Source organism: Dictyostelium discoideum (assembly GCF_000004695.1).
Source record: "Dictyostelium discoideum AX4 chromosome 2 chromosome, whole genome shotgun sequence".
NCBI lineage: Eukaryota > Evosea > Eumycetozoa > Dictyosteliales > Dictyosteliaceae > Dictyostelium > Dictyostelium discoideum.
The window spans coordinates 3,170,809-3,183,837 of record NC_007088.5 but is presented as its reverse complement, the minus strand read 5'-3'; the positions used below and the strand labels follow the sequence as shown (position 1 = coordinate 3,183,837).

Genomic DNA, 13,029 nt, shown 5'->3' with positions numbered 1-13,029 from the left:
TAATCATAAAAATCAAGATATTTTTGGATAATTTCATATTTTTTTTTGATCAATGATTTTTTTTTTTTTTTTAATAATTAATTAATTTTTTAATTTTTTTAATTTTTTAATAATACACTCATAAAAAAAAAAATTATCACTCAATAATAATTAAAGTATAATTACATAAAAAAGATGGGATTTCGTTTTCATTTTTGGTGGCATCATAAAGGATCAAATAATAACTGTCCAGGTGGTGGTAATTATATTTACAATTATTTTAAAATTTCTTTTCTTAAACCCAAATTATTAATATTATTATTATTATTATTATTATTATTATTATTATTATTATTATTATTATTATTTTTATTTACTAATTTCTAGGAACTTCACACCCACCAAAATTCCCTCAATAAAAGTAATAATTTAAAAATTACATGCAAACAAAATATCCAATTTTAAATAATAAATTTTTATAAGTTACTCCAAATAATTTAAAATATTTTATTTTCTTTTTTAACAATAATACGCTATTCTTATTAGTATTGTTAGGACTTTTTTTTTTTTTTTTTGTAAAGTTATTAAAAGTTGTTATAATTTATAGTTTAAGTTTGCAAAGTTTCAAATAAAAGAATATTCTTGTTTTAAAAAAATGATGAATTAGAAAATAAAAAATATGTTTTTATGAATAAAAAAAAAAACAAAGAAAATAATTTAAAACACAATCTTTTTTTTTAGGGAACGCTTTTAATTTTTTTTATATTATATTTTTTTATTATAGAACAAGAATTTAAATAATTTAATCTAAATCTTCTTCAGTGGTTTTGGCACCAGAGAAGTTACCTGGGTTTTCACCACCTTGTTGACCGTAAACTTTAGAGATGATTGGTGAACAAACAGCTTCTAAATCTTTCATGGCTTTTTCGTATTCTTCTTTAGTGGCAGAGTCGTTGGCATGTAACCAGTTGATGGCTTCATCGGATTTCTCTTCGACGGTCTTACGATCTTCTTTTGATAATTTGGCGGCGATCTTATCGTCTTTAATGGTGCTACGAACGGTGTAAGCGTAGTTTTCTAATTTGTTCTTTGATTCAACAACTTCACGTTGGGCTTCATCTTGAGCTTTGAACATTTCAGCATCTTTGACCATCTTTTCGATTTGTTCAGCAGTGAGTCTACCTTTATCGTTGGTGATGGTGATTTTGTGTTTGTTACCAGTGCTCTTATCTTCAGCAGAGACATTTAAGATACCGTTGGCATCGATATCGAAAGTAACTTCAATTTGTGGGACACCACGTGGAGCTGGTGGGATGTTGGTTAATTCGAATTTACCTAATAAGTTGTTATCACGAGTCATAGCACGTTCACCTTCGTAGACTTGAACTAAGACACCAGTTTGGTTATCAGAGTAGGTGGAGAAAGTTTGGTTCTTTTTGCATGGAATGGTAGTATTTCTTGGGATGAGGGTAGTCATGACACCACCGGCGGTTTCGAGACCCATTGATAATGGAGCAACATCTAATAATAAGATATCGGCAACTTTAGCACCACCTTCGTTGGAGAGAATGGCAGCTTGGACGGCAGCACCATAGGCAACGGCTTCATCTGGATTGATGGATTTGTTGAGTTCTTTACCGTTGAAATGATCTTGTAATAATTGTTGAACCTTTGGAATACGAGTTGAACCACCGACTAAGACGATTTCGTGAATGGTCTTCTTGTCTAATTTGGAGTCTTTTAAGACTTTGTCGACTGGGTCTAAACAACCACGGAAGAGATCAGCGCATAATTCTTCGAAACGAGCTCTGGTGATTGAGGTGTAGAAATCAATACCTTCAAAGAGGGAATCAATTTCAATTGAAGCTTGAGCAGATGAAGATAAAGTTCTCTTGGCACGTTCACAAGCAGTTCTTAAACGACGGAGGGCACGTTGGTTGGTCATTAAGTCTTTCTTGTGTTTACGTTTGAATTCATCGACAAAGTGGTTGACGAGACGGTTATCAAAATCTTCACCACCTAAATGGGTATCACCAGCGGTAGCTTTGACTTCAAAGACACCATCTTCAATGGTGAGGAGAGAAACATCGAATGTACCACCACCTAAATCGAAAATTAAGATGTTACGTTCACCTTGTGATTTCTTTTCGAGACCATAGGCAATAGCGGCGGCAGTTGGTTCATTGATAATACGTTGGACGTTTAATTTAGCGATGGCACCTGCATCTTTGGTGGCTTGACGTTGGCTATCGTTGAAATAAGCTGGAACGGTGATAACGGCGTTGTTGATGGTTTTACCGAGGTAAGCTTCAGCGGTTTCTTTCATCTTTAAGAGAACCATTGAAGAGACTTCTTCTGGTGAGAAAGTTTTAACTTCACCTTTGAATTCAACTTGGAGATGTGGTTTGTCACCTTCTTTGGCGATAACTTTGAATGGCCAATGTTTCATATCGGATTGGATAACTGGATCAGAGAATTTACGACCAATTAAACGTTTGGCATCAAAGATGGTGTTGGTTGGATTCATGGCAACTTGATTCTTAGCAGCATCACCAATTAAACGTTCAGTTTCGTTGAAAGCAACGTATGATGGGGTGGTTCTGTTACCTTGATCATTAGCAATGATTTCAACACGATCATTTTGCCAGACACCAACACATGAGTAAGTTGTACCTAAATCAATACCAATAGAGGAAGACATTTTATATTACTTTAAATTTGTATAAAAAAAAGAATTAATATTTTGAGAAAAAAGATATTATATGATTTTTAATTTGATTTAATTGATTTTTTTATTATATAAAAAAAAAAAAATTATTTTATAACTTTGTGATATATTTTAAAAATTATTATTTTTTATTTATTATTATTTTTTTTTTTAATAAACAATTGTGTTTAATTATTATATTATTTATTTAATAAGTGTTTTTTATTATTTTTTTGAATTGATAATATTTTTTTTTTTTTTTTTGTTTCTTATTTATATCCAAAATCAAAACTAAATTTTTTTTTTTTTTTTTTATTTATTTTTTTTTTTAAAAAAATATAGAGATAACATACTCTGTAAAATACTTTCGATGATTACACAAAATGAAAAAATAAAAAAAAATTACTTAAAAACTCCAAGACTCTCAGCATATTTTTTTTTAAAAAATTGAAAAAAATTAAATAAAATTCAATAAAGACGAAAACGAACTTTCAAATTAAATATCATCAAATTTTCCCTCACTATTCCCCCAAATCTATTTATAAAATCGTTTTTTTTTAAATTTTATTTTTTTTAATTTTTATTTTTTATTTTCAATTTTTTTTTTTTTTTCTCAAAAACTAAATATCCGAAAAAAAAAAAAAAAACGAAAGTGTTGTTTTGAAGTACCATTATTACGGTTTTTCTTTTTTTTAATAAAAAAAAAAAAAAACCGAACGAATTTCAAATGTGTAGAAAATTATTTAATAAAATAAATAAAAAGAAAAAAAAAATAAAAAATTAACTGATCACTTTTTTTTTTTTTAAAATTTATGATTTACTTTTTTAAATAAATAAAAAAAAAAAAAAAAATTAAATTTTTATCATTCCAAAAATATATTTATAGGATAACTAAATAAAATTATCTTTTTTAAATGAGTTATTAACAAATAAAATTAATTATAATAAATAATTATCTTAATTAAATATTTAGAGAAAAAAAAAAAAAAATAATAAAATAAAAGAATACAAAATAAAAAATATATCCTAATTTATCACTACCTCTCGGTGATTCTATTAAATTCTAAGGCTATCACCTTTTTTACTTTATTAAAATTATTTTTGTTTAATAAAAAAAAAAATATAAAAAAAAATAAAAAAATAAAAAAAAATAAAAAAAAAAATTCCTTCCAATATCATTTTTTTTTTTTTTTTTTTTAATTTTTTTTTTATTTAATTATTTTTTTTTTTTTTTTTCATTTATATATTTACAAAAAAATAAAAATAAAATAAAAAAATACAATGGAACAAGATGATATATCATTTAGAATAACATTGAACCATTTGAAACAAGATTTGGTTGGATTAGAAAAGTTTGAAGACAATAAACTTTATCAAGATTTTATAACAGATAGATTTAAACAACATCTTTTACAGAAACAAGAACAAGAACAAGAACAACAAAAACAACAACAACAACAACAACAACAACAAGAGAAGAAATCAGAAAAACATAATCAATATGATCAAAATGAATATAATCAATATGATCAACATGTTGAAAAAGATCATACTGTTGTCAATCAATATGAACATTTATCACAAACAACAACCACCACAACAACATCAACAACAACAGCGACAACAATAACAGACGATAACAATAATGATATAAACAGTAATAATGATATCACTAAAAATAAATCAATTGATATATTCGATTTAATTTTAGCAAATGTAAATGTTGATGAAATTGATGAAGATTACGTTTATATAAGAGAGATAGATAATGATTTATATTTAAAAGATATAAATACTACTTCCCCAATTTTAGATCATACAGACAATAATAATAATGAAAATAGTAATTCAAATCAAGATAATAACACTGATGAAAACAATAATAAAAATGATAATAATAATGATAATGATGATAATAATAATAATAATAATAATAATAATAATAATAATAATAATAATAATAATAATAATAATAATAATAATAATAATAATAATAATAATAATAATAATAATAATAATAATAATAATGATAATAATGATAATAATGATAATAATGATAATAATAGTAATATTAATAATAAAGAAACCAATAATGATCAAAAGAAAACCAAGAAAACTAAAAAAAATGTAAATAAAAAAGTAAATAATGGTAGTGACTCTCCTATTGATAATTTAAATTTAGGAAGTGCCAATAATAGTGATAATGACAATGATGGTAGTGAAAATGAAGAGGAAGAAGAAGAAGGAGATGACGAAGTAAATCAAGAAGAAAAAGAAAGAAATAAAATGAAAAGAGGTAAATAAAACTTTAATTAAAGTTTAACAGCATTATCGATTGATTAACTTTTTTTTTTTTTTTTTTTATACTATCATATATAGAAATAAGAGAAAATAAAAAGAACATGATTAAAAAGATTAAAGAATTAAAAGCACACGATGATACTTTTAATGAAGCATTCAAATTTATAGATATCAATAAATGGTTACAAACAAAGGGTTCTGATATCATTTCAAGCGATGGATCTTTAGAGTTTGATATAAAAGAGTGCATGCATTCATTGGAAGATAAGATTAATGAATTAAATAATTTAATGGAAATTTCTTCACTTTGCAAAAACAATAATGACACTGGAAATAATAATAATAATAATAATAATAATAATAATAATAAATCAAAATTATCTTTTTCTTCAAATATTATCAATAATGACGAAGATGATGTTAGATAAAATAAAAAAGATATAAAAAAAGAATAAAATTATTAAAAAACATGGAAATTTTTTTTTTTTTTTAAACATAGTTTAATTTAATTATTTTTTATTCATATTTTCTTTAACTTCTTAGAGTATTTTTAAGGAAAATAAGTATCCTAATTTAAGGGAAAAAAAAAAAATTTTTGTATTTCTCTTTTTAAGACTAAGAATTCCGACAAAAATTTGAAACGAGTGGTTCCAATAATTTAGTGAGCTATATGGTCTTGTTTCGAGAAAATTTTGAAATGTGGATAGGTTAGGCTGCCATCCATGATCTGTAAATATTATCTCTGGATATTATATTCTTTACCTACAATTTAATAATAATAATATAAAAAAAAAAAAGTTAGTCTTTTTTTTTATTTTTTTTATTTATTCTCGTAACAAAAACAAGTTTTTTTTTTTTTTTTTAGTCAGGTTAAAATTGTAAAAGTCATCTATCATAAGTTTCAGCTAATGTAGATAATTTGGATCATCATTTCAAAAAAAAAAAAAAAAAAATAATTATAAAAAATAAAACAAACAATAGCTAAACTTACATAGTTAAGATATAAATAAATCCTATTTACATTGTAAATTAAATAAAATGCTACACAAAAAAAAAATAAAAAAAAATAAAAAAAAAATAAAAAAAGTTAGTTTTTGTGATTTTTTTTTTTTTTTTTTTTTTTTGTATTTCGTTTGATATTTTAAATGATTGATTGATTGAATCAGTTGTAATTTTTAAGAATCGTCTATCATAAGTTTCAGCTAATGTAGATATTTGGGTCATCATTTTATAACCAATCTTTTTTTTTTTTTTTTTTTTTTGAACGAAATAATTATAAATATAAATACTTACAAGCAACGGTTTATTTTGGAAGTAAACTAAAATGCAAAATGAATTTTTTTTTTTTTTTTTATGGCAACAAAACTTTTTAAAAAAAAAAAAAAAAAGTAAAAAATAAAAACACAGGCAAAAATTTCAAAAAAAAAAAAAAAAAAAAAAAAAAAAAAAACAATTAAAACAAAATATTTTTTTTGTCACATTGTTTATATTATCTTATTTATTTATTTATTTTTTCCCCTTCATTTCCTTTTTTATTTGGATTTTTCTATTTGCTTTGGTTTAAAAAAGTTTCCTTTTTTTTTATTTGGATTTTTTTTATTTTTATTTATTTTTTTTTTTTTAAAAATTTATTTTATTTTTTTCTTTGGTGTTTGTTAATGTAATCACCAAAAAGAGAACTCGAATTAATTCCTTATCAATTTTATTATTATTTTTTTTTTTTCTTTTTTTATTTTTTATTTTTTTATTTTTTCATTTTAATTTTTTTTTTTTTAATTTTTTTTTATTTATTTGGACGGAGAGAGATAAAGATAGAGAGAGAGATAGAGGGATAGAGATATATATGTTTAAATGACTGATCACAGTAATAATTCAACAGATAATAATAATAATAATAATAATAATAATAATAATAATAATAATAATAATAATAATAATAATAATAACAATAATAATAGTAATAATAATAATAGTAACAACAACAATAATAATAATAGTACTAATAATAGTAATACCAATACAAATGTTTTATCACAAGAATTATTAGATATATTAAATTCATTAGCCGATACATTTATAAATGAGTCAAATTATTCTTCTTTTGAAGATTTGTTTATGTCAATAGAGGAAGCGTATTGGTATTACATCGATATACATTTGATTCAAAATACTAGGTTACCAAAACCTGATTTACAAAATTTTGCGGAAATGAGTAAGTTCTTCATTTTCATTTTCATTTTAATTTTTTTTTATTTTTTTTTTTTATTACTGTGTAATATATTTTTATTTTATAATTCCAATCAATTGAAAAAAAAAAAAAAAAAAAAAAAAAAAAAAAAAAAAAAAAAAATTTTACTAACCAAAATAAATTAAATAAAAGTATTACAAAATAATGAAAGATTATTACCATTTCATACAGCATTATTAAATACATCAACTTATAGTGGTATGGTTAAAAAATTTGAAGTATTCAAAAGATTAATACCGAAATATGGTGCAATTATATTAAATAAAGATATGAGTAAAGTTGTATTGGTTAAAGAACAATGGTGGGGATGGGGTTTTCCAAAAGGTAAAGGTAAAGAGGGTGAAACTGAAACTCAAAGTGCATCAAGAGAAGTATTTGAAGAGATTGGTTTCGACATTTCATCTTATATAAAAAAAGATGCATTCATTCAAAAAGAAAGTCATGGTGTAATTAAAAAATTTTTCATTTGTGTTGGTGTTGATGAATTAACTGATTTTGAAACTCATACAAGATATGAAATTAGTGTAATGTATTAAATAATTAAATATAATAATATTAATAAATAAAATATTAATATATGTATATTTATTTAAATATAGAGAATTAAATGGCATTTAATTGATGATTTACCATTATTTCATAGTAGACAATCACACCAATTTGCAGCTATTATATCATATGTTAAACCATTAATAGCATGGATCGATAATAAAAGAATGGAGAATGGTTTAGAACCAATTCATAGAACCAATTCCAATAATAATGAAGGTGGTAATATAGGTGATTTCTCATTTAAATACAAATGGACACCACAAAAAAACAAAATTAAAAATACTCAACAACATCATCAACAACAAATTCCAGAGGATGATAACGAAATCATTTTAAGTAATGAAGTTGAAAGTATTCAATTATCACAGTATATCGATGAGTTTAAATCATTTCTAAATGAGAAACAATCATTATCAACTAGTGGTAATAATACTCCTAAATTAAATTCAAATTTATCTAAGAAAATTGAACAACAACAACAGCAACAACAACAACAACATCCACAACAACAAAATCAAAATCAATATCAACAACAACAACAACAACAACAACAACAACAACAACAACAACAACAACAACAACAACAACAACAACAACAACAACAACAACAACAACAGCAACAACATCAACAACAAAATCAATATCAGCAACATCAGCATCCACAACACAGCAACAACAATAACAACAATAACAATCAACAATTATATCTTCCAAGCTATCAACAACAACAAAATATTCAAAATCAACAAAATTTTCAAAATCAATTATTAAACTTTAATAATCAACAACAAAACTTTCAAAATCAATTACGACAACAAAACTTTCAGAACCAACAACAAAACTATCACCAAAATCAGCCAAACTTTCAAAACCAACAACAACAACCAAACTTTCAAAACCAACAACAACTAAACTTTCAAAACCAACAACAGCAACAAAACTTTCAGAATCAAATGCAAAACTTTCAAAACCAACAACAAAACTTCCAAAACCAACAACAAAACTTTCAAAACCAAAATCAACAACAACAACAAAACTTCCAAAATCAACAACAAAATTTTCAAAACCAACAAAGATTTATGCACCAACAACAATATCAACAATATAAATAAAATTAAAAACTTTTGTAAATAAAATTAAAAGTAAAATAATATATATGTTTATATATTCATTTATTTTATATATTATTAAGTAAAATTATACATATTAAAAAAAAAAAAAAAAAAAAAAAAAAATTGTAAAAATATTATTATCATAAACTATTTTTATTATTAGGAAAAGTATACATCTAAAACAATTTTACATTGCTTTTTTTTTTTTTTATTATTATTATTAATTTTTTTTTTTTTTTTTTTTTTTTTTTTTTTTTTTTTTTTTTTTTTTTTTTTTTTTAAAAAAAAAGTTAAATACTAAAGATTAATTTAGTTTCCACCTTTATCTTCACACCATTCATTTTCTTTTCTAATTTGTTCTTCTTCTTCTGGGGTAAAATCATTTTTAATATTGAAAATCTTTCTAATTTCTTCTGGGGTTTTGCCTCTAATCATGTTGGCAACTGTTTTACAGGTAACATCTAATAATGGTTTAATATCCAAATAGTTGGCAGCCAAGATTAATTCGAATAAGGTTGGTTGATCGACTTTACAGAAATCTCTATCATATGGTGGGATATCATCTAATCTCTTTTCATCCTTTTTATCGTCACCTTGTGGTGATGGATGTTGGTGGTGGTGTCTGCAATAGTCAAGAACTTTTTCTAAAATAGTGGAAGTAACATTTGGTAATGGAATTGGGGCGTCTGATTCACCGATATCTAAAATAAATAAATAAAAAAAAAGAATATTAATATTTTTCCGAATTATTTTTTATTTTTGTGTGTGTGTGTTTATTTGATTTTTTATTTTTATTTTTATTTTTATTTTTTTATTTTTATTTTATTTATTTATTTTTTTTGTTTAATTACATACCTTCAATCATATTCTTGATTGTAACAGACATACAAGCGATTTCTTTTTCAATCTCAAAGACTTTTTCATCTGATGATTCTAATTTTACTAATGACATTATATTTTAAAAAGTGTGTATTGCTTTATTGGGACACTGGAATTTATATGAAAGATTTTTTTCAAATTGAAATTATTTTTAAAAAATAAAAAAAAAACTTTTTTTTAAAAAAAAATTAATTTATTTTTAAAAAAAAAAAAAAAAAATTAAAAAATAGAAAAAAAATAGAAAAAAAAAAAAAAAAAAAAGTTAGGCATCATCGTCATAAAATATCTTTAAAAAAATTTCAACGAAATTTTTTCTTCATTTCCTCTAGTTTATTTTCTTTTAATTTTCTTTTTAACATTAGTAATTAAAAATCCAATGACATTTTATTTCTTTGTTTTAAAAAAAAACAATTAAAAAAAAAAAATAACTAAATGAGATAAAAAAAAAAAAAAAAAAGTATAAAAAATAATTAAATCAACAGATAAAGATTTAAAAATAAAAAAATTTGAAAATAGAAAAAAAAATAGAAATGTAAAAAAAAGGAAAAAAACCAAAAAAAAAAATAAAGTAAATATTTATCTTCACAAATATCTTAAAATTTTATTTGTTCCTAAATTAGAAAAAAAAATAAAAAAATAAAAAATATAATAAAATAAAATAAAACAAAATAAAAAATTTTAAAAAAAAATTATAAATTGACCACATCAAAATAATAAAAATGCAAAAAAGAAATTACAAAAAAAAAAAAAGAAAAAGTAAAAAAATAAAAAAAGAAACCCTAATTATTTGTAATATTATAAAAAATTGCTAAATGGGGAAATGTTTGGAATGTGATCTCAATTTTCACATTATTTTTTTATTTTTTTTTTCTAATCATTTTTTAATTATAAATATGTTATGACCTCAATAATTTTCATTCAATAACATTTCTACAATTTTAAGAATAATCTTAAATCTCAGAATTAATTTTATTATGGCAGTTCATAATTCAAGCCATATCATTAATAGCAATTAGTTATTACCAAAATCTCAAAAAATGATGTTTTTTTTTTTTATTTAATTAAATGATCATCAAAAATAATTAAAAAATAAAAGATTAGTATTTAAAATAGTATTTTATTTTAAAGAATTCTAAAACCATCATTATTTGTATTTAGATCTAATAATTTTATTTTTCCAAACGAAGGGTCATTTTATTTATTTCAAAAAAAAAAAAAAAAAAAGTGGACAAATAAAATAATCATCAAAAAAAAAAAATAAAAAAAAAATAAAAAAAAAATAAAAATGGACAAATAAAACAAAGATATAAAAAAATAAAATAAAAAATAAAACAAAAAACAAAAAAAAAAAGTAAAAAATATAAAAAGACACCCCCCAATCATATCCAATATATTATTATTTTTACTAAATATATTTTTTTTTTTTTTTTTTAAAAAAATACTAAAATGGACGAAAGTGTGGAATGTGTGTGATGCTCAGTTTTCACACAATTTTTTATTATTATTTTTTTTTATTGTTTTTTTTTTTTTTTTTATTATTTTTTATTTTTTTTTTTTTTAATATTTTTTTTTAATTTTTATTATTTTTTTTTAATTTTATTTTTTTTTTATTTTTTTTATATTTTTTTTTAAATTTATTTTTTTAATTTTTATTTTTGTTTTTTTTTTATTATTAAATAATTTTTTTTTTTTCATTTTGGTTATTATTTTGGGTAAACTCATTCAAATTTATAACTCTTAATTTTATTATTTAATAATTATTTTTATAACAATATTGTTCATTCAGAAGATAATGTAAGGATAAAAATAGAAAATTAGTATTTTTTTTATTTTTTTTTATTTTTTTTATTTATTTTTGGTGTTTCCATTTTGGGTTCGAACGAAAAAGGTTTTTTTTGAATTAAAATTTTTTTTAATTTTTTTTTTTTTTTTTAATTTTGGAATGGATAACAATCGCACGAGTGGCTATTTTTAACCCATTTTTTTAAAATTTTTATAAAATATCCTATTAGAAAAAAAAAAAAAAAAAAAAATTCAAAAAAAAAAAATTTATCTTCTCATTTTTTTTTTTTTTAAAATTTTTCTTTTTTATTTTTATAGCTATTAATTATATATTATTTTTTTTTTTATATAAAAAAAACTTTATTAAAAAAAAAAAAAAAACCTAAAATGTCACCAAGACCAGAGAGTATCAAGAAAGTAATGGATGTATTAGGTGATTTTAATCCATCAGAAGATAAAATTAAGAAAACATTGGGTATAGACGAAGATGAAATGAGGATGATTAACGAAGAGAAAAACACCGTAATTTCACCAGCAAAAGATAGAATCCCAATAAATAGAAAATTAACTAAAAAAGCTCAAGATACATTAGGAATTAATTTATCAAAAGAAAAAGTAAATTATAAATTTTTATTTAAAAAAAAAAAAAAAAAAAAAAAAAAAAAAAAAAAGAAAAAAAAAAAAGAAAAAAAAAAAAAGAGTAATAAAGATTTTTTAACAATTTTAATATTTTTTATTATTATTATTATTTTTTTTTTTTTTAATAATATTTAAAAGTTAATGGATGTTTTAGGAGTTGATGAAAATACAATAAATTGTGCAGCATCAGAAGAGAGTGAACATAAAGAGAATAAAATCAAATTAAAAAGAGAGAATTCAATTACAACAAATAAAAGATCATTACAAAAAGCACTTTCAAAAATGGGTATAGATGCATCATCTGTAAAATTAACAAGAACCTTGGGTGTCCCTAAAAATGAGCTACCAAATCCATCAAACAAAGATACTACCTTCAAATCTTCATCATTACAATTTTTATTTTTTATAGCAGTTGGTATACTTTTAATTGCATTGGCTTTTATTTTAAAACAAAGAGGAAATATAATGAATTTTAAAAATATTATGCAACAACAACTACAACAACAACAACCATCTCATACTCAATTTAATACAAATCAACATCATCACCACCATCATCATTTTGATAATTAAAATTTTAATTTAATCCTTTTCCTTCTCCCTCCCTTCCTTTTTTTTTTTTTCTAGTTCCTTTTTATTAAAATTATTGATTTTATATAATAATATTAATTAATAATTAATAATATAATTAATAACAATAACAACAAAACAATAGTAATAATAATAATAACCAAACAACACATTTTAACAATCAATGGTTTCAAACCAATTGTATCATTTTCAGACCTAATTGTATATATTTTTTATAGAAGACCTAATTGTATAATTTT

The 13,029-nt window shown here is 21.7% G+C and overlaps 6 protein-coding genes across 6 annotated transcripts; 3 read left to right on the top strand and 3 right to left on the bottom strand.

Annotated features, from left to right (window-relative positions):
- Positions 1–781: 781 nt before the first annotated feature.
- On the bottom strand, positions 782–2,680 carry hspE-2 (heat shock protein; the record flags this gene model as incomplete). The annotated part of the gene is made up of 1 exon (XM_639336.1): positions 782–2,680. One exon carries the CDS (start codon positions 2,678–2,680, stop codon positions 782–784), a length of 1,899 nt encoding a protein of 632 aa, XP_644428.1.
- A 1,287-nt stretch (positions 2,681–3,967) lies between these two features.
- Positions 3,968–5,415, top strand: DDB_G0273621 (hypothetical protein; the record flags this gene model as incomplete). Its single annotated transcript, XM_639335.1, has 2 exons — positions 3,968–4,982; positions 5,066–5,415. 2 exons carry the CDS (start codon positions 3,968–3,970, stop codon positions 5,413–5,415), a joined length of 1,365 nt encoding a protein of 454 aa, XP_644427.1.
- Positions 5,416–5,695: 280 nt separating this feature from the next.
- Positions 5,696–6,211, bottom strand: DDB_G0273619 (hypothetical protein; the record flags this gene model as incomplete). Its single annotated transcript, XM_639334.1, has 3 exons — positions 5,696–5,749; positions 5,964–6,000; positions 6,033–6,211. 3 exons carry the CDS (start codon positions 6,209–6,211, stop codon positions 5,696–5,698), a joined length of 270 nt encoding a protein of 89 aa, XP_644426.1.
- A 627-nt stretch (positions 6,212–6,838) lies between these two features.
- On the top strand, positions 6,839–8,899 carry DDB_G0273617 (hypothetical protein; the record flags this gene model as incomplete). The annotated part of the gene is made up of 3 exons (XM_639333.1): positions 6,839–7,199; positions 7,368–7,759; positions 7,835–8,899. 3 exons carry the CDS (start codon positions 6,839–6,841, stop codon positions 8,897–8,899), a joined length of 1,818 nt encoding a protein of 605 aa, XP_644425.1.
- Positions 8,900–9,208: 309 nt separating this feature from the next.
- On the bottom strand, positions 9,209–9,851 carry fpaB-2 (cytosolic glycoprotein FP21; the record flags this gene model as incomplete). The annotated part of the gene is made up of 2 exons (XM_639332.1): positions 9,209–9,600; positions 9,755–9,851. The coding sequence occupies 2 exons, from the start codon at positions 9,849–9,851 to the stop codon at positions 9,209–9,211; spliced, it is 489 nt and encodes a 162-aa protein (XP_644424.1).
- Positions 9,852–11,947: 2,096 nt separating this feature from the next.
- DDB_G0273613 (hypothetical protein) lies at positions 11,948–12,772 on the top strand (the record flags this gene model as incomplete). The annotated part of the gene is made up of 2 exons (XM_639331.1): positions 11,948–12,175; positions 12,338–12,772. 2 exons carry the CDS (start codon positions 11,948–11,950, stop codon positions 12,770–12,772), a joined length of 663 nt encoding a protein of 220 aa, XP_644423.1.
- Between the last annotated feature and the right edge of the window lie 257 nt (positions 12,773–13,029).